This window comes from Haliaeetus albicilla, chromosome 18, assembly GCF_947461875.1.
Source record: "Haliaeetus albicilla chromosome 18, bHalAlb1.1, whole genome shotgun sequence".
In the NCBI taxonomy this organism is placed as follows: Eukaryota; Metazoa; Chordata; class Aves; order Accipitriformes; family Accipitridae; genus Haliaeetus; species Haliaeetus albicilla.
The window spans coordinates 17,201,363-17,227,743 of record NC_091500.1 but is presented as its reverse complement, the minus strand read 5'-3'; the positions used below and the strand labels follow the sequence as shown (position 1 = coordinate 17,227,743).

The window sequence follows — 26,381 nt, the reverse complement described above, 5'->3', positions numbered from 1 at the left end:
AAAGCAGTAAAGGGGAAGTCAGAAATGAAATCTTCCCCCACAGTACTTAGTGCTCTAACAGAGATGTAAAGTAAATAGAAGTCTGCTTTCAACTTTCTTTTTCACAAGTTACTTTTGGGAAGTCATTATCTAGCCTTGCTATAGAATAGTTAAAGTGCATATAGTAATCTCAAAGGTACTCTCTGGTTTTGTTTTTGGTGGTTTTTTTTTTCTTTTTCTCTGCCCCAGGGAAAATAAGTCTATTATGATAGGAAGACAAGAGTACTTCATGGTTTCTCATACACAACACAAACTGCATTTGAGCACTTGAACAGAAATACCATTTGCTCAGCTAACAAATCAAACTTATAATTATCACTGAAAAAGCTTCAGAAATCTTATGCCACAGAAAATACATCTATTCAAGTTAAAGAAAAGAAAAAGGAAACAGATAGAATGTGCTTACCTGTAAAAGGTGAAAGAGGGTTTTACAGAGAGCAGTACAAATGGCACGACTGTGTAACTTATTGCTACTTGAGTTGCCATCCATGTTATAATATCATAACATAGTTTAACAGCAGGAGATTCAACAAAATAGTGTCTGATATTGTTTCTTATCTGGAAAAGCAGATAATAGTAAGTTAGCTTAGGAATAAACTTTGAGAGCTATCTTACTGTACAGAGTTTGTTGCACTTCCACAAAATTCATAGGATGAATTTAAGTGCTACAGTCTGGTCAAGTATCTTTGAACTACTCAAAATGCCCATCAACTTCACTAGGAGTCAGTTCAAATTCCCTGCCTTTTAGGATAGTGCACTTCATCCAGCACAGGTATTTAAGTATTTAGGAATTTAAGCAGAATTTAAGTAAATTAATCCCTCCTAAATCCAATGCAACTTTGGACTGCTTGTCTGAATGAGGCAGACATTCTATTCCATCAAGCCATTCTATAAATATGGAGTGTTGCAGTAAATGAAAACCAGAATGCTTCTGTTGAAAGCTTCTATATGCAAAGCCATTTTCCTATACTTGCTAATAAGATACATTTTAGGATAAGTGGGGTATAAATCAGAATACACACAATATCAGTTCTAATGATGTATTTCAGGAGTCTTAATAGCAACTAATATCAAGTGAGACTATTATAAAATGACTCAATTTTCTATGCTGAGTCTTCTTTTGTTTGTAAAATTCTGCTCAAACAATGGCATACCAAAGGTATTTAAAAAAAATCCAAAACCCACACAGGTTTGGGTTCAATTTTAAGTCTATAATTATAAAGACACCAGTAGATCTTCAGCCCTCCTTCCTTTGACTGAACTGTCATTCTTGCTCATGGTCTTATTTGCTGACAAGCCAAGACAGGCTCAATTCAGCCTTTGCGTAGCTTGGTATCACAGTTGCAACCTTCCAGTCATCTGCACTGAGGTAGTTCTCTCTGAACAGCTGCACACCAAAGTACCCAGTTTAGTTTCTTCAATCTTCAGTTTCGTTAAAACTCCTGGTTCTAAAGAACATATCCAAGGCTAGCTCCTGCTGATTTCATTCTTTACATTAAAAACCTTTTTTACCCTTCTTGTCCTTCTTACCCAAATACCCCTGTAGATACTGCATTCCCACTCAGCCTTTGTTTAGTTAAGCTAAGTAAAAAAAGTCATTCTAGCCAAATACCCTTCATACTGCCATCTTCCCCCAGTTTTCTCCTATGGTCACGTGCAGTGACTTGTTCCTGAGTTCTGTAAAACTTGGATGAAGTTTCACAGAATTTCTTGTAGGAAATCTAGTATTTTAGGACTTGAAGGACAAATTTTAAAATAAATCTATAATTGCCCCTAGTAAACACCTGATTATGAAATGTGTAATGGTTAAAGGAAGTAAAACAAGTTAAATACGTGCTTAGACATGACGGGAGAAGAAAATGTATATCAGAGCTGCCAAACTTTGCAGTTAAAGGCTAGTAGAGTTAAATAATAAACATCCTGAAGTACCTCTAACATATCTTATCAGTTAATATTAAGTACCTGTTAATACAGAAACTCAAAATATTTTTATTTAATAGCCTATTGATTGATACATATGAAATGTGAATACAACACAGCTTACTAGCGAAGGCCAGGACGAAGTGCAGTGAGCACTCCTATTTACTGGACTCACCTCACTGAGAGCAGAACAACTTTTACCTGTGAACTGTCCCTGAACCTTGGCTTTGCACCAGCCCCTGGCTGATAAATATCAAAAGTTCACTGTGATAGAGTCTGGAAAGGAGAAGGGAGCTATACCTACTGTAAAGAAAGGAGTCAGTTCTGTCAAACAAGGACTATACCCACATCTTTTTGAAGAAAGAGGAGGAGCATCTGTTTTATTAGTGTTAGTAACAATCTAAATCTAAAGTACTACCTTCCCCTAGCCATTATAGCAATAAAGAGCTGTCTGCTTCATTTCTCATTCTCCTGGTCCTTTCAACAGAAAAGTGGTCTGTTATGCTGCTCTGAGCTGACACCCAATTTATTTCCTCTTTCCCATTGAGTAACTGATAAACCTGCCTCTGTTCTTATGCAGCTTTCTCAAGCAGAACTGTGAGAGATTTCTTGGCAAATTTGCTGGTTCCATATGGTTCTGAATAGCAGCCGCAAAAGCGTGTTAATGTGACTGCACTCCTGGCTGGCCAATTTTGAATAGTAACTGCACTAGAGATGTTTATCTGCTGGTTGAGGGGGAGCATTCTTAGCTACCATCTTTACAGTAGTATTGGACAGAAATCAGGGAGGGGGCAGACTCTATAAATATATAGCATTAACCCCCAAATTTTAAGCTACTCATCATCAGTGATTTTTTCATCATCAGAAAGTTTTTTCAAAATGGTCTTAGACAACATCATCCTGTTCAGCATGGCATAGTAATATATTATCAGTTAATACAGAGAAAGAGCTTCCACAAAAGATATACTACAAAAATGTTGCAGACTGCATACAGTCTCACTTGTTTCCACTGATCAACCCCCTCCTTATAATTAATCATTCCCACTGCTCTTATAACTAAAAAAGTAAACACCACTATCAGACAGACTGTGTATCAACTGTAAAGCGCATCTTTGGACTAGAGAACATGATCAATTTTCTTTTACAAAAATTATTATTTAAGAAGATACTTGGTTGGTACTTACAGCTCGTGCTGCTAGTGTCATTAGTACTCCTGTTAAAAATGTTAAATAATATCCTGGGTAAACCCCATGCCAGATGGCAGAAAGGATGAAGGTTTGGATCGTTGGGCTGAAGGTGGCTCGCTCATAGCACACTCTAACAAGTCAAAGACAATTCAAGATAAATAACGAGACAAATAGCCAATAATCTTCCCAGTTATCATTTATACATTTATACTTTTAGCAGTTTCATCTCCAACATATCATTTGCAATGCAATTGCAGTTTACTATTATTTAATAATGTTGCCACTGTATTATGACTTACAGAAAATTATTTAAAGCTATTCACAGCTCCCAATTTAACCCCTCAGTGCTAACCTGTGCTCAGTGCCATCACATATGGTACTTATTTATAATGAAGCGATACACAAGCATCCAAAGACAGGTGTTGGTGTTAATATGGGATCTTGAACCATCCAAGAGTGTGTTTGAAAAGCTACACTGAAGGCACAGACTACCCTACAAACTCTTGTGATGAGTCAGACATATATTTTTCATAAAATGAAAGCAGCTTATAGGAGAAGGGGAAAACTAACAACTACCTTCAATTTTGAGTAAGAGAGAGACTACAAATGAAAACATGTCTGTGTAAGGCAATCAGGAGAGCGTGATGATGAAATTATAATTAATGACTCTAGGGATGTGAGAATATCAAATAAGGAGAATGCTGAACTCTGCTATTTAAAAATTGAGACTCTGAATTATTAGGCAAGGTCCTACAGTAAGGAATTCTAGAAGGAAGAAGGGAAAAAGGAATCCAAGAAAGGTAGTTTCTAGAAGACAACATTAAATGACACAATGACAAACCATCATGATGTGGAAGAATGATAGGAAACATGGTAAGGTCCTGATATGGCTTCATCAAGAGTTCTTTAATGTCTTTAATGATCTGAAAACCAAAAAGCAATAGGAAATATGGAAACAGATACACACTAACATGAAGCAAAAATAAACAGCACAAGCATGCACGAACACAAATCTAAAGCTAACGTACAAAAATGAGTTTTAACTAGAAAAGGCCATAGACATTAATATGTAAAAAAGTTGTATAAACACATAGCAAGTAACAGAGAAAGAAAAAGAGAATGCACATCTGTTATTCAAAGACGACAACAAGCTAATGATACAGAGCCAAAACATTCACTACTTATGTAACTACTTTAACTACAACTTCCATATATACAAAAGATTGCTGAGACCGAATGACACAGTCAGTGTGAAAGAGCAGAAGGTAAAAAGACAGGATGTGAATAGGGAAAGATCAAACGTGTATTTTGCTAATTTAGTTCATTCCAGTCAAATAGATGTGGTAAGTTTTGTCTTATAAGGTCTTCTGCACGGGGTACCAGCACAACCCTCTCCCTTTGCCAAAGGGCTTTGCTAACAATGGCCGTTAAGATGAGAACATGGGGCTAAATAGGGTGCAGGTGCATATATGCATAATACACAAAACTATCTGAGGACATTTGCCCAGAATAGACCACCTTAAAGAGGAAAGCAACATTGGCCAGACTAAACAGTAACCAGGGAATTTCAAAGAGACTTCTGAGACAAAGAATCGGTCAGCCTAGAAAGTACAAAAGCTTTAGGAAAACTTGTAACAAGTCAGGGAGAAGTCTTGGAGCAAAATGCTAGTCATCAAAACCTGGTTTGACATTGCCAGAAGTCACCCCACCAGCATCACGGCCTCTGTCTCAGCCAAGACAGAGCATCCTCCCTGGTAGACACTGAGTAGCCTGCATCCAGCTGGGGGACTGTCGGTGCAATATGCAATACACAGGGAGCAGCATCTCATCCCTATCAGCTGCATGCACATGAACTCCTGGCACGCTTTTCTAACTGGCATGTGAATCAGCAGGTTCACATAGAGCTGGAGCACCCACATCTCCCACAGGCAGTGCATACAAGCAGGGGGCCCACACTTCCAGAAGGAGGTGTGGTTTTGTATCCCACATGTCCTTGGGAGAGGCGGCACAGTTTGCATATAACTGTGTGCGTGTATGTGCACTTTTTAAACTCCTTGGGATTAGTTACAGAAGAGTGTTTAGAAATGTTTATTAAACCAGAACACTGAACACATGCAAAATGTTATCTGTTCTAGTGTGGGTATTAATTCTGAACATATATTTCACTGTCTGGTGGTTAACTATGTCTCATTAATAAATTGATAAATGGCTTCGATCTACATTTGGTTTAAACTATTTTAAGCAAATTTTCCCTTGCAAAGCATTTGGGAGCTAACAAAACTAACTAAATTAACTAACCAAATTTCAGCTAGATCAATGCAAGTCAGGTAAGATAGATACTAGAAAAAAAATCATCAGGCTTCAATTTCAAAAAGTAAAAAGTAAGCTTAAACTCCTCCATGGATTTGTCAATAATAAATCTTGTTGAAATGCTTCACCTGACATTCCTAAAAGCAAACCAAGGAAATACAGTCATCACAACAGGCTGAGAAAATCTATTCAAATACGGGTGGTTCAGATTATCTTATCCATAATTTACTCTAGAAATGGGAAGTTGCATCAACTGTTCAGCAAGGTACTGCCTTTGGTCTGGTTCTATACTTTCATTACTAGCTTGGGTGGTAGACTGAGAAGTATATTTTTTTCACCTTGTCTTCCCTTCAATTTTGGGGGTGGGAGGTGGGGTGGAAGAGATTGGCATTGTTTTCTTAGCAGATACAGCACTAAAATCCAAAATGATCTTGACAGACTTGAATGATGTTCTGAAATCAACAAGATGAAGTCCAAAGTATAGAACATCTAATAGGAAAAGTGGAAGATACAAAACAGTACCCATTCCTGTAACATTATTGAAAAAGTATAGCCGAGTATGAATATGAATCAACAGTATGAAACACTGAGTATCAGCTGAGCATGAATCAATAGTAGATTGCTGCCGCAAAAAGACATGTAATACTGTAATGTGTTAGAAAGACTGTTATCTGAAGAAAATAAAGTTAATTAATGCACTCCATTCAACTCTGCCCATAACAGGCCAGGGAAAGACTTTGGAGGTCTTAGCAGAAGTACAGCATCCACTGTAAGAAGACAGGAAGTTTGGAAAGATGCCAGAAGAGAGCAACAAGAACTGCAGAGGTTTTGCAAACATGAACAAAGACATGGAACTACATGTTTTCTTTGGAAAAAAGAATGAACATGCTGAGGGGGAACATAACAGCTTCCCCAGTCAGGAAACATTATCACACAATCATAGAATGGTTTGGGTTGGAAGGGACCTTAAAGATCATCTAGTTCCAACCCACCTGCCATGGGCAGGGACACCTTCCACTAGACCAGGTTGCTCAAAGCCCCATCCAACCTGGCCTTGAACACTTCCAGGGATGGGGCATCCACAACCTCTCTGGGCAACCTGTTCCTGTGCCTCACCACCCTCACAGTAAAGAATTTCTTCCTAATATCTAAACTAAATCTATCCTCTTTCAGCTTAAAACTGTTACCCCATGCCTGATCACTGCATGCCCTTGTAAAAAGCCCCTCTCCATCATTTCCTGTAGGCCCTCTTTAGGTACTGGAAGGCTGCTGTAAGTTGTCCCCAGAGCCTTCTCTTCTCCAGGCTGAACAACCCCAACTCTCTCAGCCTGTCTTCACAGGAGAGGTGCTCCAGCCCTCTGATCATCATGATATATGTTGTTGATATATGCTACTATGTAAATACCTATTTTAGCTTGCATGCTTGTAACAATAATACCTTTGAACTGCTGTATTTTGTGATCTACATTAAATGTTTATTAAACTTCTTCATTATCTGTAGATCTGTTAACTGTGTTTTTACAAGGAATTTGTTTTTACACACAATCAGGGTTTAAGTCCTCTAATTCTGATGGTTCGGTTTATCTTTAAAGAGTATCAGAAAAGTACAGAACAAATGCTGATGTGTGGTATTTCATGTGAGGTAAATAGCTAAGATTTTTAGGTACTTCTATAAATGGTAAACAAGTGAAGTATTAAAAATGGATGTTTAAAGTAACACATGGGCTTGTCCTCTATTGAAACTCCTGTAGCATTGCAACTTACCAAAAGATTGGCAATATAATATATATTCTGTACCAGTATTTATGGTCCTCATATATAATCATTAAAATAATCTTTTACTTGCAACAAAACTTGAAGAAAACATCCATCCTTCTCCCTTTCACTGTGGCAAAATCAATATGGATTTAGCCTATCCTCAAAGATTCTTCCATAATTGCTCTTAAAAATATTTATTAAAGGCAATGCTTTAATTTTTCTTCACATCTTCTTTCAATGTCACCCTAAGCAATTGATTCAAATTTTTTTCTTTCAATTCTTAACAGAAATGTTACTCTTCTCCACTAAAAGGAGTTTTTGTTTAGAATCATTCCATTTAGAAGATTTGAAAGTTTGTTGAAACAACCCTTTTTCTATTAAGTTTAATACTGATAAACTTCTGTAACTAAATTAAAATGCATTTTAAAACAGCTAAATAGCTTATTTGCTTTATTAAATGATACATTTCAATACCTGCAAGCATGCAATTCTTCATTGCTGACTGTCCTAGCCATAGATTCTACTGCCTATTAAGCCAACTAGAATAATCACATAAAATTCAATTTCTGTTTTTAACTGGGTCAGAAAAATATTTAGGGAAGCAGTTATGGAAGAAAGAATACACTATAAAGAGATTTAATGGAAGAAACATCCTATTGCCAGCCATCCTAGAATAAGAGATAAAGTCCTCTGAGTGATCCCAAGATAGGAGTCTCAGTTAAACTTGCACCTATTGATAAAAGATCAGCTAAACAGAGACTAGGGGAAGGGAAACAACACCTGCACACTACTCAAGAACACTTTTTACTTTCTAGTTACCACAAAGAAGTAGTAAAAGCAGAATGATGTAGTTTACTGGGCACTATACCCGTTTCCCAGACAAGGAAAAAAGTGCATCTGAGGGATATTAATTTGCATTTTTTGTTGATAGCACACTGTAGGGTTTGATATTTGCCATGCACTCATTATGGAAGGAGCGCAGAAAAGTTCTCTCACAGAATGTATGTAAGTTCCTGCATCACTGTGTGGGTAAAAGTAACGCAGGCCAAGATGTACATTTTGCCTGCTGCTCTCAGCAACATACACTGCTTTGAATGCTAAGAGAGAAAAAAAAAAGAAAAAAGACGCCTCTACAGATTAATAGTTTTAGGTTCCCTATGACCAGTGAAGAAAAAGTTCCTCTCATAACCTGATAGTTTACACTAACAGAGAAGTCCTAAGTTCAGAGGCTTTAATTCAAGTATTACAAGAAAAATGCCCCATGCAGTTGCTAAATAACTGATGTTTTGTGGGGTTTAGCTTTAGATGTTGAACTATCTTCACAGAAATATCTAAGAAACTTCAGCAGAGAAAAGCTTTCCTTAAAGAAATAAATACCTTTTAAGCCAAAGAGCTGTTTGGATATTCCAGTTATCAAGAAACATCTTGAAACTTGTGGAAAACTGTAAAGGAAAACAAACTAATTATTTCTGTAATTGTAAAGTGTTACAAAATATTTCAAAATTCTAACACATAAGTTATAAGTGATGAGTTGAATAAGGTATTTACTCAACTAGTTAACCACAAAATATTTTGGAAGTCAGCTGACAGGTAGAACATATTCAAAACAGACTATTTTCCACCCTTTCCTAAGGGTGTGAACACATCATTTTTGACTTAGAACATACTCACTATCTTGAGGTACAAAATGTGTAGGAAAAGTTACTGAAATTACAAGCAACTACCTACATGGGCAAGTATTTTATTTGAAAGAGCCAGAAACAAACCTCTATTTGCTGGATTCTCAGATTTGATATTAGATCCCAACGTGTAACTCCATTTTTATCGTAGCCTCTAAACCCAAACCCTGCTGCGTTATTAATTGCATCTGCTGCAATGAAACAAAAAGAAACAAATTCATTATAAACTGCACATGTTACAAATTGTGCATCACACAACGTAGTTTGTCCAAACTGTTTATCACATTTTAAAGGCTACGTTTGTTTGTTTTTTTTAAATACTGAGGACCACTGTATTATACACTTGAACAAACAGAAAATAATCCAAGCAACACACTGGCTTTCAATTCAAAAACTTGTACAAAAGCAAAAGAATGAAAGGTAGCACTATCTACTTCACAGCACAGATGTCCCCTCTCTCTCATACCACCTATTTAGACTTGCTTGAGCAATTTGACAGAAAAACAAACTCGATGAGATGCATCAAGACTATGAAACAGTGGCTGGTTGTAAAGATTTGAGATAGCAGCTCAACACTCAGATGCATGTCTCTGGGCTTCCTTATGCAGCAACAGTGATGTTTAAAGCACAAAGATAAAATGGTATGATTCACTTTGAGCAGGTGCACATTCACAGCACCACACACAGAGCAGCGCAAACCTAATAGAAGAGAACAGTAATTTACCAAGTGATGCAGAGTTTGTTAGACTTCCACTAATGGCATAAGGCCTCTGTTAACAACATTTCTGAATGTTAAGTGTTTATAATGCATGTCAAAGGTCAAATAGTTCAAAGCAAACAATATTTTTCCCTGTGAGAAAAAGCCGATTCCATCATCTGGACTATGCAGGAAAATACAAGGGAACTCAGTCTGAACACTGCCTGTCACTTTCAGTCATTGCCTTTGCCTTAGCTTTGTTAGCTCAGACACTAAAATTCCCTCAGCTGTACTTCTCAGATTAGGATGGCCATGTACAAGGAAACAAGTTTTTTTCCAAATATTGCTTCTGTTGAGCCAGAGACTTGGTTGCATGCACCAAAACATGGACACACATCCACAAGGCATGAAACCAACCATGTATCCACTTCCGTGGATAAATAAGTGACCATGGGGAGAAGAATACCAGCTCGTCTCTCAGTTCAAAGGAGTCCTGAGAAATCAGAAGCAAAGTAAGCAAAAGGCTCTGCAGAAGCAATACAGATCTAGTCTTCTAGTTACAGGGCATGAGCCCTCTCTGTTAGCTCAAAATTCATCTAAAGCACTGTAATTAGACTGTCACCTTTTAAATTATAACTAGCAAAGGCAAGAGAAATTGCTCAGTTTGTATTACCGTATTAAAAAGAATTTACTTTATACAATTGTGACATTTAACATAAATCAGTATCTTTTGCATTTTCCTTTCTTCTCAACAACTTTTTCAAGGTATTAATGCAGTATATTTGGAAAGTAAAAGAAACAGTTGACTCAAACACTCAAACAGTTCCTTTCCTGAAATTCAGTTTCTCCAGTCATCTACCAGCAAGGAAGAGGGCTTTGTGACATTTGATTTAATATAGGGTAATTTATAATATTTTTATTTCCTCATCAAAAACACTTTTAAAAAACATCTTTGGAAGCAACAACATTTGCTGCCATATATCTGATATCACTGATGTCAAGTTCAAACATTAGACAATGATTTTATGCTCAGAAACAGCTGAAGACACGAACTCCATAATCTCTTGCTAGCTAGAGTACAAAGACTACAGCTAGAGTAAGTGATCATTTTATTAGCTAGCATTTTAGTAAGTATTCATCTTAAAGTAATTCATTTTATGAACAGATTTTTTTTTCCCTAAGTGTATAGTAATGTATAACTCAAAAGCATAATATCCAGTAAATCTGTTAAGGCCCCCCTCACATTCTACTCATACCATTAGAAGTTTAGATGAGGTAAAGTAGAAGGAAGACATTAAAAAAAAAAAAGCTATTTAGCAAATTAAAAGTTTATTTTCTTCAGTATTTTACCAAAGGAATGCTAGCTCTACACTGCTAGCCAGCACATAAGGAGAAATCCATCTGAAGTATTACAGAGAAAAAAAAAAAACAATGAAGATTATTCATTTTTCAGATGACTCCTACTCTTTACGGATGATGATACTGGTGTGTAAGAGCACAATATTCAAAATTATTTCATTCCACAACAAGCCCCAGAACTACTATATCCAGACAAGCTGAAAGCACTTCATTCATTGATCAGGAATGAAACCAGCAGCTGTAAATGAGTCATGCTGCTCTGCTACACTAAAGCTTTCTTTATTGCATTGTTTCCCACAGATTCTCTCTCAAAAGAATTATGAAACAAATATGTAAAACCAGAGAGGAGGAGGAAGCTGACGAAATCTGTTTTGTGAGCCACTTCCAAGATGTCAGCTTACATAAATACAGCATTTTGCTGTTGTTGTATGTGTTGGTTTTTGTTTTTTTAAAATAACGTGCAATTAAAAGCAAAATGTTCTTTAAACTATATAATCTATTCAGTGTCTTAAATCAGTGACCATGGGTGTTACCCTGTTGATCATTAGAACAAAGACTAAAACTGAAGCTTCACCCATCAAATTCTGAAAATACTACTGTGAATGCCATCTACTATTAACAACACTATGATGTATCTGAATTACAATAGATTAATTTTTCCTTCATACTTGAATAACATCAAGCAAATTCCTGATAACTTACCACAGAAAGAGGCTTAGAATAACTTTTCAGGTATGGCAAAATCAAGGTATCAAAAACAAACAAACAAACAAAAAAAAAAAATCAGGGATTGTTGCATAGATTTACTACAATTTTTAAAAAACAAGTCATTGCTCATTAAAACACTATCACTTTCCAAAAAACCTTGTGTTTCACTCAGATTTGTTCAGGAGACCATGATCTCATTTGCAACAGTCACAACACTGTGCTTAGATTTATGGCAAATTTTGTTTCTCAAAACATTCATTTGACAATACCTAATAATACTTAAATGTAATAATGTTTACCTAAGGCCTCAAGAGGGCACTGTCACTTTTTAATACATGCTTAGTATGCAGCATCTCAAATGAAACTCAATACATAGGCTTTTCTTTTTTTTTTTTTTTTTTTTAAATATATATACTTACCTAAAGTCCACGCAAAATAATACTTGGGTCTGGCAGCCATAAGAGACACATATAGGTAGAAAAACCTTATAGGCCATGACGCTGTAGCTCTGAAGTTATCATCAATGTTGTATTCCACAGGCAAAGTTTTTGTAATAGTCATGTGGAAGAGTAAGGACAGTCCACAGATTAGGAGTTTCTGTGCCACGGCTATCTGAAAAGTTTAAGATGGGAGACTTTGTAAGCTTCATTTTTTGTTAATTTTTTGGAAACAAAGGCAAGTTATAATCTTCCTTCCTTAAACAGATGTGTATATATGTATGTCAATTTTCCAATAATATATACTACCAACTTTAAAATAGTTGGTAACATTTTATAGAGGCTCAGGGAATATTGTTATCTTAAGTTGTGAGCACCACTTCTTCTGGCAAACACAGCAAATCCAATCTGACTACAGTGAGCCTCTAAAAACCCTTGCAATAATGGGAACAACTTTTGCAACTGCATTTTTTTAATTATTTCATTGTCAAGTTACCGAAGCAAGTAAGTTGTTAAGACATCACAGCACAAAGCATATAATCTAGGACAAGATGAGTACAATTATTGTAGAGATTCCAAAGACAAGGGCGAAGCTTCAGTTAATTTTTGGTAATCTTTGTCATAATGCAGGTGTTCAATTGCTGCCCAACTCAATATACCAATCATCTCTGTTAGATTATTACAGTATCCAAATTCTAAACCAACTAAACTACCAAAATAATTTGAGTTTTCAGCCAAAATACCTCAGTTCTATACAGACCTGTTTTCCCAACTAGAGTGATTAAGCTATAAAGGGGTCAAATACACTCACAGACATGTAAAAAAACATTGTTAAGGTATGACCGGGACTCCTATTTTCTCAAAATTCAGTTTTGCTATAACCACCACACTAAAGAGTATGTATTTTTAGGAAAACATTTGTAAGGTTCTATTATAAGATACACAGAGCAATAATGAATGACTAAGTCACTAGTCTGATCCACATCCCAAGGGCAGATACCATGTTCTGTGCAAGTTCCTGAAGTAACACACACTAACCAAGCACCTAGAGTACTTGGTTAAAGAAGTTTGAGAGCTAGTTCATTTAAATGTAATTTTCAAGTTTTGATTGTAAGTAATCTCAATATTTAAACATTAGTTTTAATTTACATTACAATTATACAGACACTAAACTTGGCAAGAAGATAACCAATCTAGCTCCTTTTCTTTGAAGCATTGGAACAAAAAGACAGCCAGAATCCTTTTTCTGTCCATCCTGCTTTCAGTATACCCACCCAAACTTTTAAAGATAATGTCCTGCTTCAATTACAGTGCAGCTCCACAAACCTAGTTCCAAAATAAAGAGTAATTCTGTTCCATGATGCAGAATGGAACATTAAGTGCCCAACTGAAAACACAGATTTCTGCAGGATACACAGTATCAAAGATTCACCCAGATGTAAGAGGTGGTACAACTGATAAGAAATTAGTCTCGAAAAAGCTGTAAAATGGTGAGGGTAACTTTGGACATTGCATATTTCAAGTGGCTCATCTCAGAAGGTATTTCAGAGACGAACAGAAAACCCAGCTAATTAAACAAACCAGCTGGATAATTCAGAAGGCAACTACCTATTAACAGCTAAGGCTGGTGTTTAATTACTTATTTCTACTTGCTTTCTAATAAACTTCATTTTAATATTTTACTCTATTACAAGAGTTCACAGTAAAGGGCATTAACTTTCTAAAAGTGCTCCTTTGTTTTTCTAGCACCTATTAATCCATCTCTCTCTTTGCCAGAGCAGAGAGAAAGTTCAGTTAGCTTAACTTCTTCAGGAATTTAACCAGAAATGAATGTTCATAAAATCAGTTATTATTAACACTGATGAATCTTCAATTTTGGTATGCAATATCTGATACATGCAAAAGTTAGATATTTGTAAATACCAGAAGGCATCACCCCAAAGTTCTGAAGACAGTTGCAAGGATTTGACTTCAAAGTCTAAGCCATAATTAAAAGTCGTGTTCAATTTAGCATGAGAAACAGTACTTATAGGCTGGTAACATTAACATGCAACTTAAAATAGAAGCATAAACATATAAAATAGATGTTTTCCATCTGAAGATCTCTACAAAGTCTCAAAATATGTTTTGGCAACTTATAAGTAATGTTATCTCGGTTTAAAGGCCTGCTTTTTGCCACTGCCACTATTTACCAGTTTTTCTATTGGTAAACAGAAATCATTAATCTGCCTATTCAACCCAAAATAGGCTTAGTACCTCTTTGAAGGTTTTTAACTAAATTGTGGAGGTAAAAGCCCTTCTTTTAAGGAAAAGCAGAGTTTCAACAAAATTTATCTTAAGAAAAAAAAAATTAACTTACACAGGGCTCTGCCATAAATTGTACTTTTTTAAATGATGTATTTCTACAATTGTTTTTAGCAGCAACATTTAGGTGCAGGGACAAGCATAACTACAGCCAGAAACAGCATGACTTTTTTTTTTTTTTTAATTATACTACTTCACTCATAATTATAAATCCCAGAACCCTGATCAAGCATTCCGATACCACTTATAGCGATCAGTATCAGGGATATTAGCAAACAGTGGTGGAGATAACTTCCTGCCTCTACAAAGACTGGGAGCTGCAGTTTCAGGATTGGTTTAAGCAGAGTTTCTGAAGGACAATCCAAACACAGGCTGCAATGCAAAGAAGCAGTCCTGCCTTGTCTCCTCACCTTGGCTGCAAGTTTTCGCTCTTTTTCCTTCTAGTGAGTCAGATCAGAAAAAACAAACCAGGTGTAAAACTACACTTTTGGTGTTTTGGTTTGGGTTTTTTTGGGGGGGTGGGGGTTTGGGGTTTTTATTGGGGGTGGTGGTGTGTTGTTTGGGGGGGTGCCCCCCTTCCCCCTTTTTTTTAATGAAAAGTTAGTTTTAGGCTGGATCAAATTATCTGAATCAGACCACAATGAAGTGCAATGCATGTTAGCACTGCTAGGATAAGCAGAGGACCCAGAACCCACAGCCAGGACCTACCATAATTCAGCAAGTATTTATACTTTGGTGGGCCTAAATAGATTATTAAACTACAGCCTGAGGCTTATTTATAGCACTCAAGTTTTAAACACATTTACACAGAAATAAAAGTCCCCACCTGACACCGAAATAATCTATAGTTCAACTACCTATAGAAAAGCATTTGGTAAAACATTAATTGACTTCCTATTGCTTAATTAACTAGGTTCTTGATATAAGCTTCTTAGCCAAGGCATGAGTAATCACTGGATTGCACATTCACAGGAGGGTTGGTCAGTTTTTACAAAGATGAACTAATTAATTTAAAAGCCTGAAGTTTAATTTAATTCACTCTTTAAAGTTTTCAACATATCAAAATAACTGTTCCGTTAAGGAATTAAAAGACCATAAGCTGCAGGATAACTTTGACCTCATATGAAGTAGAATATACAATTTATTTTACAACAAAAAGGTAGAAAGGCCTGGATCATTTAGTTTTGATGAACAAAAACTGGGCATACCTGTATAAAAATATCAAATACGGTCAACACTGGGAAGCTAAAAGACAGTGCCAGGACAAAACCAAATGTGCATAAATTAGATAGGAATATAGTTAGGTTGAAAGCTAGACACCTAATCATAGAAAGGAGTTCAGGAACAGCTTTCTAATTGAAGCAATAAAGGTAAAACACTGAGCTCAGGAATTTTATAAATATATTACTGTATAAACATGTATAATATATATAAAAAATATACAAAAAGTAGAAAAGGATCTTTAAAACTTTTATTTGAATCAACTTGCTCCTGGTTGATAAAGAATCAGTAAGGAGCTTGATATAATATTGAACTATATTAAAGCATATTATTTTGCGGAGGTTAGAACCTTAGGTAAAAATTATACATAATTAAGGAAGAACTTTAACTTATAGGAAAGGTTGGCATAATAAGCAAGAAAGAAGATATCTGCTGACAGGAATCTTGTATTTTAAGGGTAGCCATAATAAAAAGAAACTTACAAAGACAGATTATTAATTTCTGAGAGTTGACACCACTTTGAGCACCAACAATTGATAGCTTGCAAAAAGGGACAATAGGAGGGATTTAAGAAATAAGTTTTAATATGTTGATTTGATTCCTTTAACATGCAATGAACACAGCAAATATACTAAACCAAGTTAACATCATGCAGTCAACACACAGTATAGAGGAGGAGGCTGACATGTACTACTGTGGTTATGTAATTATATTTAAGAAGAAATGAAACTTACTGTATCTCAGCTGAAGGATTTTTTTTTTTTTCATTTACTACATTAACATTTGCTGATCCCCATTACATTTCACTTTTGGAGTTACCTAACAATTTATTCTTGAAATAACAACATGAGAACCAAGGAACAAATTTAAAGTATTAATATGAAGTTAATGGTATTTAAATATTCTTCTAGAACAAGACAATGAATATTTTAACTGATGCAGCAAATGCAGTAAAACTGTATCATAGATATATTTCCAAAAGCACACAATACTTGCTGGTGTTATAAAATGCAGCCAGATTTCTCTAACACCAGTTGGGAGATGAAGTATCAACAGCATAGACAGCTTCTCTTTATTTTTATGTCAAAAGCTAATGCAGCATAAATTGCGAAAAGTTTCAAGCATCTTAAGAGCAATTCATTTTAAGGAAAACCGCTTACCTGAAAGAAGAATCCATCATAGGTTTACATTTATTTCTATTGACTTTATTCAGATTACTAGCAAGATTATGTGGTAAAAAGCTAGAAAGTCCTACCAGGCAATCAGTAGATGCATGTCCAGAAGTAATGATACTGGCAGACTTGGTTAGTTCCATTTATTTGCAATAATTTTACTACATAATATTTTTTTTCAGAAATAGGCTTTTAGTACATAAGATGTGATGCCTTTACTGAGCCAAAACAATGTTTAAAAACAAAAGTAGTGTTGGCAACATTGTCAATACAACACATTCATGCAGACTACAGACTATGAGGTGCCAAACTATGCAAGGAATTTTCCTGTGTCTTTTGCCTTTCCTAACTACTTGCTCCACAGCACACTTCTATGAGCTTATGTGCCTTGTCAACATGTGGAGCAGTTTAAAGTGTTATCCTCCTCCAGCCACGAGTTTACATTCCTGTGGTGCAAGTTACTACAACCACACAAGACGGGTGGAATGGAACATGCAGAGTCCTCATCCACACTCGAAGGATGGAAGTGGTTGGAGATGACAACTGATTGGGAAGCCTCCCTGTTAGCCTAGCTATGGGGATGGTAACCTCTAGATAGGACGACAAGACAGGTAGCCACACGTGGGAATGCCTTGCTCTGCTCCAGTAACAGTTGGTGGTCCACAAGATAAGCAGAAAACAGGTAATTGGCACCGGAATTAGCGAAAGCCGTTTATCTGAAGTGTTCCAGTTGACTCCATAATTCTGCTTTTACGTGTGGTAATATTATCTTAGGCACACACAAATTTAAAAGTCTGATACACTCCTATTTGAGAATATGAAAAGAATGAAAAGATAAGATTCAGTACCCTGAGCATTAAACTAACTGGATTAAATTTTCAAAGTAACAAGCTTTGGGAGCTTTTGATTATAATTCAGGCCATACCATCTCTCTTGTAAGGCATGATCAACTGGACTTTCTTCTGTATGTATTTGGTCTCTTTTCCAATAAGAGAACAAAGAGAAAAAAGAAATATCTTGTATGGATTACTAGCCATAGTGTTACGAGTAGTACATCTACTACACCTTCAGATCAAAATACATCTTTAATACCTCTCTACATGAATGGAAGCAAGAAAAACACACTACTTCTATGAGTGTTTTTCAATTTACAACATATAAATGTTTTCTACTTGCTGCAAAAAGACATTGAAAAACAGTAGAATTTGAGAATGTTCATGAAACCTTGCTGGAACTTTTAAGTCTCATCAGCTTTCAAATGACAAAATGTGCACTTCATCCTTACCAGGACTTTTTTTTTTTTGCAGAGTATATGCTTTGAAGAAAACACGCATGAACTGTTTTAATTTAAAGACAGCTTTTTACCATATAAGCTTGTTAGGAAGCTCCAATTTAATCTGCTTTTATCCACAAGATCCAGACTGAAAACCATGGAGAAAACCTGCCTTAAAAAAAATAAGTATTTAACTTTTTGAACAGGGAACTATACTGTTGACGAATGAACTCCAGATACAGCTCAAAAGTTATGCCTGTAAATGATCAGTGCAAACCAAGCTTTTCATGCAATGATTACGTAAGCATCAGCACTGCAAGAGTCATACATCTTACATTTGGAGAAGGATCCGTTTGTTCATATTTTGTATCTTCCTTCCCATTTGCTTCAGACTGTTGCAGTTGGTATGATCTGCCTTCAATGAAAGTAATATAGTCTTTGTAAGAGCATAACGGGCCTGCCAGGATACCCATGAAATTACAGTTGTAACTTAAATACTCCAGTAGACTTGGCATGCGTCTGTAATTCAAAGACAAGCAACTTGTGAGATGGCATGTGTAGTTCTACAGAATTTCCACAGTAGGAAAAGTCATACTCCATATTATTGCTTACTCTAACTGTGGTAAAAAACACATGAAGAAAACCAGTTTGTGTGTCTTTTGTAATCACGGCTTAAAACATTATACAAATAGTATTTCTTTTCAATCCATACTGAGCATTTTCAGACACATCTCCTGAACTCTGGCGACTCTCTCCTTGCCCAGTAGAAGTGTTTGACTGAAGCTGAGCCTGGGGAAGGAGAAGGAAGGGTGTTTCCCTAAGTGTTTGTTCAACTGCTTATGTCTTCTTTTTTCCCCTCAATAACTGAATCAGTAAACAAAGGTTTGTGCTAACTAGTAATAATTTCAATTAAGGAAAATGCCTCAAGTAAAGACTGGTTTTGCCCAGGACAACATATTATTTTCAAGTCTCCTGACTAAAGAAAGTACAAAAGGTAAGTTAAATACTGAAAAACAATTAAACAAGCATGTTCCTTCACCAGCTACTTTATATGTGTACTAAATGTTAACTAGTCTCCTGTCTGATATGGCATTAATTTGTATAGATTGCATAGAACTTACAATGGTTTTCTCAAATAAGTATAAAACCTACTTCTAGTGACATTTTCCAGTAGAACAGATGTATGAATTAGGCTACAAATACAAAAAGCATAGATCTATTTTACATGAGTTTGTACACTCTGTCTTGAATGTGAACTGTAGCAGTTCCAGATACTATTAATAAAGCATACAAAACACCAGCTTCTCCCCACCCCCAAAAGTAGACTCTGAGATGTCTGAAAGCCTACCTTACAGCCAAACACCTTTGTGATGGAGTCAAATCTTCATTTTTCCGAAACATTCCTAGGGAAGATGACGGGAAAAAGGAAAAATAAAGAAAAGCTAAACCCCCACACATTAACTAGCAGTTTCTTTACTCAGTAGAACAAGCCTCATGCTGCAATGTAATTTCTTAAGTCCTCAAGTAATTTCAGAGGTATTATGTCACACAACATTTTTGCTGGAGTTGGATCAAACAATTCTTAACGTTGACAAAATTACAAACTGTGGTATCCTCAGTTATATCCAACAGTGCCTAAACCTGAAATCACATGGATTTCAGGGAAGCATTAAGAAGGCTTGTAATAAGTGTTGACAAATACAATTCCCCTACATTGGTTAAAATTTCAAAGTCTGCAGGTTTTAAAACCCTTTATTCCCAGTCCTGGAAATTGGACAAGCCCCAAACCCGTTTCAACATTGCAGCAACCCAGGGACATTACACTAGTCATTGCACTTTACAGTATGAACACAGTCCAAGATAGATTTAAGCACTTCAAAACTTAAGGCGCGCTTCAAAACTTAAGGCGCGCTTCAAAACTTAAGGCGCGCTTCAAGACCACCTTCATGCTTCAAGTAAAGATTGTAAACAAGATCCAGTGAAGCAGGCACAACAGTAAAGGGTGCTCAAGTCTTTTTCATGAGCACTAAGGAGAAGTCCTAACCCCTGCTAGGAGAAGGGGACAAGCCAAGTCTAAGTCCATCAGCAAGACTAATTTACCTTCTTGTCATACATGGCGCTTTATGAAATGCTGGTGGCCTACCCCTGAAAAACAGGCTTCAAAATTTGTACTCCCATGTGCTGGTTTTGGCTGGGATAGAGTTAATTTTCTCCACAGTAGCTAGTATGGGGCTATGTTTTGGATTTGTGCTGGAAACAGTGTTGACAATGCCGAGATGTTTTAGTTATTGCTGAGCAGTGCTCCCACAGAGCCAAGGCCTTTTCTGCTTATCCCCCCACCCCACCAGTGAGCAGGCTGGGGGGGGCACAAGGAGTTGGGAGGGGACACAGCCGGGACAGCTGACCCCAACTGACCCAAGGGATATCCCACACCGTATGATGTCATGCTCAGCATATAAAGCTGGGGGAAGAAGGAAGGGGGGACATTTGGAGTGATGGCGTTTGTCTTCCCAAGTAACCATTGCAATGGAGCCCTGCTTTCCTGGAGATGGCTGAACACCTGCCTGCCCATGGGAAGCAGTGAATGAATTCCTTGTTTTGCTTTGCTTGCATGTGCAGCTTTTGCTTTACCTGTTAAACTGTCTTTATCTCAACCCATGAGTTTTCTCACTTTTACCCTTCTGATTCTCTCCCCATCCCACTGTGAGGGAGATAAGTGAGCGGCTGCGTGGCACTTAGTTGCCGGCTGGGGTTAAACCACAATATCCCATAAACAAGGAAAGTAAAAAATATGACCTTCACCACTTTAAATTATTATAAAATACACTAACTCAGGGGCACAGAAGAAGCAGAGCTCCTTCCTTCAGACAGCCCTGGTTTATACCAGCCAGCACTGCTTGCCAAAATGACTGCTTCAGCTCCTTCTGCAGCCTCTCCACTGGTTCAGACGTTAGCACATGCATTCATTCCCTGCTATTCACATTTGCAAGTTTTCTTTGCCATTGCAAGCACTAAAAAAATTATTTTTATGAGGATAGCTTCCTAAAGGAAATGAAGTTTATGGAATCCCACTTCAATTATCTTCCTCCCTAGGAATGCCTAAGCCCAACAGCCAATTTCTAACCAAGTTTGATGAAAGAGTAGAGGTACATATGAAAATAGATATGAAATCCCAACGTGCTTTATGAAAATAGGTAATTCTATAGAAGATCATTTGGTCACTCAGCAACTATAACTCAGTTTTCTCATTTGTAAAGTAGGAAATATTCCTACATTCCTTCCTTGGTAAAAGAATTTTGTAAATCATAAAGTAGCAAAATTTAGCCCCAGTGGCCTACATCATGAGGAAGTTGCATCTTTTCATTCCTCCTCAGGAGATCACATCCTAATGGTAACAAAATCAACATCTTTAGGTACACACTAATATCCCACCATATAGGCTTTATTAAGGCATATTATCACTAATACCATGCTCCCACTATGACAATACAATGTTTACAATCATATCACAGCACCACCCCAGCTTTGTGGTTAATCTGCTTGAATATATCCACCTTTGTATTTGCATGAAACCTGGCTAATCATTAACTCATTAATAATGCTTAGACACATTACATTAATAATACTTAAACATGGAGATCATATCACAGGCTCTGGTGTAATTAGAGTAAATTTTAATATGAGGTTCTGAAATGGATCACCAGCTGTGCCCAAATGCATGCTGTTATTAAAATATTTCAAGATCTGAAGAAGACAGACAGACAATAACAGTTTTAGTTGTTACCAGAACATTGGCAGCAAAAAAAACAGACACAGATGCCAGCTGAGAAAAATGGCAAAGAAACTACAAAAAGCAAGAAAAATCGGAAGTCTTGATACTCAGAGAGTCATGCAAGCAAACGTAGCCCAGAACAACACTTGAAGACTTAGGGGGAGAAAAATACAATATAATTCCTTTAAACACTAATAACTTGTACTGCAATGAAAGTGATTTGGTAACTGATACTGAAACAATAATGACCATGCTGTCACTAACACAAGAGGGAGCACTTTAAAAATAAGTAAAATATATAAATATAGATCAAGAGACAATTGAAGAGAGAGCATTAAAAGAAACTCCTAGACATAAGAAGAAAGCATCAAGTTACCAAAAAAACCCCAACCAAACCCCCAAAACACCACACCCCCACCACCACATCATGGAAGTTTCACTGGCATAATTAACAGATGAATTAGAAAACAATATTCTTGGTTAAACAGCTGCAACTTTTTTGATGTAATACCAGCATTTTAAAATGGAACTGGGTCATGATGACCTACCAAAAATCCTTAAGAACATTTAGTTCTACATATATAAAGGCACATTTCTCTGTCTCAAGACCTGTTCAATTTTCTCTTGCTTACTTTCGCAACAGCAACCATCCAAATACACTTTTTAAAAGACATAATAATAATCAAAGACCTATCTGAAATCAGAAAAGCACACTGATAGCTACAAGGCTATTTTCATAAACATAACAACATTCTTAACTGACCACCTCTCACTACAACAAAAAAAATTATCACTTAATCACAAAAGTAAGTTGGCCAAAACACAGTATAATCCCTTTTACCATGGGGTCACATTGTGACAATCAGCAATTCAGCCTGGTAATTCCGTTCTGGTTTTGTAGGTATTTATTTAAAATAAATATGAAATATCACATCTAATGTACAGAAATACATAAGCTGTTCAACGCGTCAGTACATCCACATTTCCGTGCTTCAGGGCAGAGCAGACCAATACTAAAGTTGTCTGCAAGCCTTTAGAAAGATGTAGTGTCTTTCTGCTGAATATGGGAATTATTTGCCTTTGAGAAAAGTAAAAGGCAAAGAATCTAGTTAACTGAAAACACAGAAGAAATGTTTATATCAACTAAATCAAGAAACATTCTTCAATACTTCTCACACTATTACATTGGTCAGGAACAGCTAACAAAACACTACTACTAACATAATAGCAGGTACTGCAGTTCGGATGGGATTGCTTATTAGCTGCAAACCAATAAGAAATTTACTTTCTAATTTAAAAAACTAAACAAAACAAAACCCCTTCAAATTGCATATTCACTGTACTCTATCTCTTTTTAGTTGTCACAGTAAATGCAGTGCCTTACCAGATCAGCATCAATGTCTACTCTATTGCTTTAAAAAAATGGAGAGTGCCAGATATATAGGAGGAAATAATAATTAGGAAAAAAAAAAAAAAAGCAGCATTCCAGGAAAAGCACATTTAAAAACTACCAACTACAGAGCTGAAACCCAAGGCATAAGGGATGGTAGAAGGGCACACACAGGAACAAAGAGTTTATTTTTTTGTGGTCAGAAAGCATGTGAGAGAAGCCCCTGGGAACCAAGAAGCATCTGACAGAACAAGAGTGTTATGGTTCTCGTTTCTTACCTATACCGTTTCTTGCCACATATTTTTATGGACAAGTACAACATAGTAGTATGAAGAAATAATTTGGAAGAATTAGATTTCATGTTTAGTAGATGAATATTGCATTTAAACAATTACTTTTTTTTCTTTTAAAGTTTTATGTATTATTTAGTTTAAATTAGAGAAAGAAATAAGAACAAGGTTGGAAGAAGCTGTGAGGATTTTTTCTTCCCTTTTAAATATCAAACATCAAGTCTAACGTTCCCTAGTTTTGCTGGCTGAATCTCCTGAAGATTTGAAAATATACTGTGAGCTCCAGAACTTTAATAGGTTATGAATATAAACATTTGAGGAGACTTTTTGTTTAAGATTCATTAAGCACTACAATTAAAAACAAGCTGCCAAAGTGCACACAGATTAGTGAGGTTAGATTTGGATATGGGTCTTTCCTGTAAAGATCCCTGATCTCATACAGAATTGCAATAAAATGAGTGAGGCTCTGTGGGGATGAGTGGGTTATATGCAAAAAAGAGAGAACACCGAATGAACTCATCGCAAGGTACAGAGTTAAGCAGTCACAGCATCCCTCTTCCTCTCTCCCACTTTACTTTTAGTACCTTACAACTATAATTGCAAAAGCTTCTCTACTTGCCACCATCTCTTGGCTAGAAATTTCTCATGCAAGTACAATCCTCCATTTAATAGCCCTTCTAAACTGTACCTGTAGACAAGCGCCCTGCTTCTAGAATAACTGCAATGCACCTTTCCTTTTCCAAAATATGCTAGTTTTAAATTTGATGAAGAAAAGGTACTCCGGAATATAGGATCTTAAGTACAAAAACCTGCTTTTCTCCCTTAAGTCTATCTCTAGCCTAAAGTGTTGAATAAATAAATCTAAATCTTGCTGTATAATAAATATGGACACAAGAATAAATATGGACACAAGCAGTCTCCAAATCATGTAAAAACTTTTCTGCCTTTAGCACATAGATGTGTGATGCCAAAGATAATCAGCAGGAAATACGAAGCAAATCTTAACATACTGACTACTCGTTTTTGGCAGTGCTCATTTGAGTAACAAAAAACTGTAACAAGGCAAGAACTATCAAGGGCTTAAGTTCAAAACTTAAATCAGAGTACACCAAAAGCATATTCCAAATTTACTCAGGTGTAAATCTGTGATTGATGCAACCTTCTGAAAAGTCGGTATTATATAGCAAGCTTAAATTAATCCTATGCAACTTGCATACAATTTTCCTACTTAAAAAAAAGCCCACAGTAAGTGGCACAGGATTGTAACAGTTATAGGAATACCTGTTATTTTTTTATGGAATTCCATGCTAGTGTTCAACTTAAAATCAAGCATATCCACTTAGCTAGACAGACTCTTTAATATGCAGCATGAGTGAGCAGCGTTCATGATTACATCTTCCAACACACCAAGGCATTTCTTTCAGCTGTTTATTTTCATTATGTTTCTTTGGACATACTGGTAAAAAATGGGGGGGGGGGAATAAAGTAATTGATGATTAATATAGCCAAGCTGTTGTGACTAGAGGCTCAGAGTGCCATTAATTACTTAATAAACTGATTTTCAACACTATTTCCTCCTCCATCAGTCTACCTCTTAAAGTATTTTCAGTGGAAGCATGGACCTTTGTACAGTGAACAAAAGCCCATTGACAGCAGGCTTGTTTTCATTAATTTCTCATGATAGACCCCTTTTAAGTTGTCTATGGTTAAAAATAATTGCTTTAATACAATCTCAGTTTCCCCTGTATATCTTTTCTTAGCATCTCCTGACACCAAACTAGCAGTTGCTCCTGGATTCACAATGGTCACATCAACTTTTGAAAGTCTTGCTCACACTGTGCTCCCAGCAATGGTGATCATCCAACCCAGGACTCTGCTAAACTGCAAATGCAACCAGAAAAAAAAAATTTCCAATATATTATCAGCTACACCCCACATGCCGACAAAGGCTCTAGAGGATCTCTGATATGAAGTCAACAAGGAACAAAACTGCAAGATTGATACTCATAATTCAATGATATCTACAAGGAATTCAGACAGAAAATAAGATGGGCTTATGAGGAAAATACAAATTATCTGAATTAAAGTAGGAAAAAAAAATCTAGTTTACTTTGTGATGAAACTTAAAAATAGAGCTAAATGAAACATTTGTTTCAAGATTACAAGGAACACTCACATGCTTGTCCCATAGCACAACTCCACTATTTGTGCATGATGTCAGCAAACTGAAAAAAGCTCTTTCCCCTAGCAAAATAATAGTAAGAGGAAGCATTTATCTTTGATACTAGAATTATTACTTCCTTATAATAAGCTGTTTCCTCTAACTTGTGTACTCTCTACTCTGATTATAGCTTGCAAGACTAATACTTCTGAATATATTTTCTCTGGAAGTTAGACATCAACTCCTTTGACCAACTAGATATGCCCAGCATTATTTATTTTCATTCATACAAGAATTCTTACAAAAAGGTGTTTTCCTGCCTTTTCATATCCATTAATGTTGTTGCCTACAGGATTCTCTAGACAGTATAACTTAATGAGAATGGAAAAAAAATGAAACACCAACAGCACTAAAGCTAGGACACATATGAGAAAAACATTATTAAACTCCATACATAATGTTACTAAAGAAATATCAGAAAAACAGGTGGCTTGATCCAGGTGTCTGGGGCTACACTCCCAAATCTTCAGCTGACAGCTGTAGCTCCAAGTGATTCAAGCTAATTGGCTAGGTTTATCAGATGATATTTTCAAACTTTGAAATGAAAATTACTCCTTTGAATTTAAAAGTAACTAAAAATCTAGACACCCTACCCGCAAAAGCTGACATTAGTATTCATTTTTGTCGCAACTAGGGCCCAGTTA

The 26,381-nt window shown here is 36.2% G+C and overlaps 1 protein-coding gene across 1 annotated transcript in view; it reads right to left on the bottom strand.

Annotated features, from left to right (window-relative positions):
- The window catches only part of MBOAT2 (membrane bound O-acyltransferase domain containing 2), a 108,289-nt gene that overhangs the window by 6,833 nt on the left and 75,075 nt on the right, over positions 1-26,381 (bottom strand). The window contains exons 6-12 of the mRNA XM_069805834.1: positions 19,413-19,467; positions 18,400-18,583; positions 12,077-12,269; positions 8,981-9,084; positions 8,592-8,656; positions 3,144-3,276; positions 446-597 (exon numbers count right to left, since the gene is read on the bottom strand). Of these exons, the coding sequence (XP_069661935.1) occupies positions 446-597; positions 3,144-3,276; positions 8,592-8,656; positions 8,981-9,084; positions 12,077-12,269; positions 18,400-18,583; positions 19,413-19,467 (886 nt within the window). The remainder of the gene's footprint in view (positions 1-445; positions 598-3,143; positions 3,277-8,591; positions 8,657-8,980; positions 9,085-12,076; positions 12,270-18,399; positions 18,584-19,412; positions 19,468-26,381) is intronic.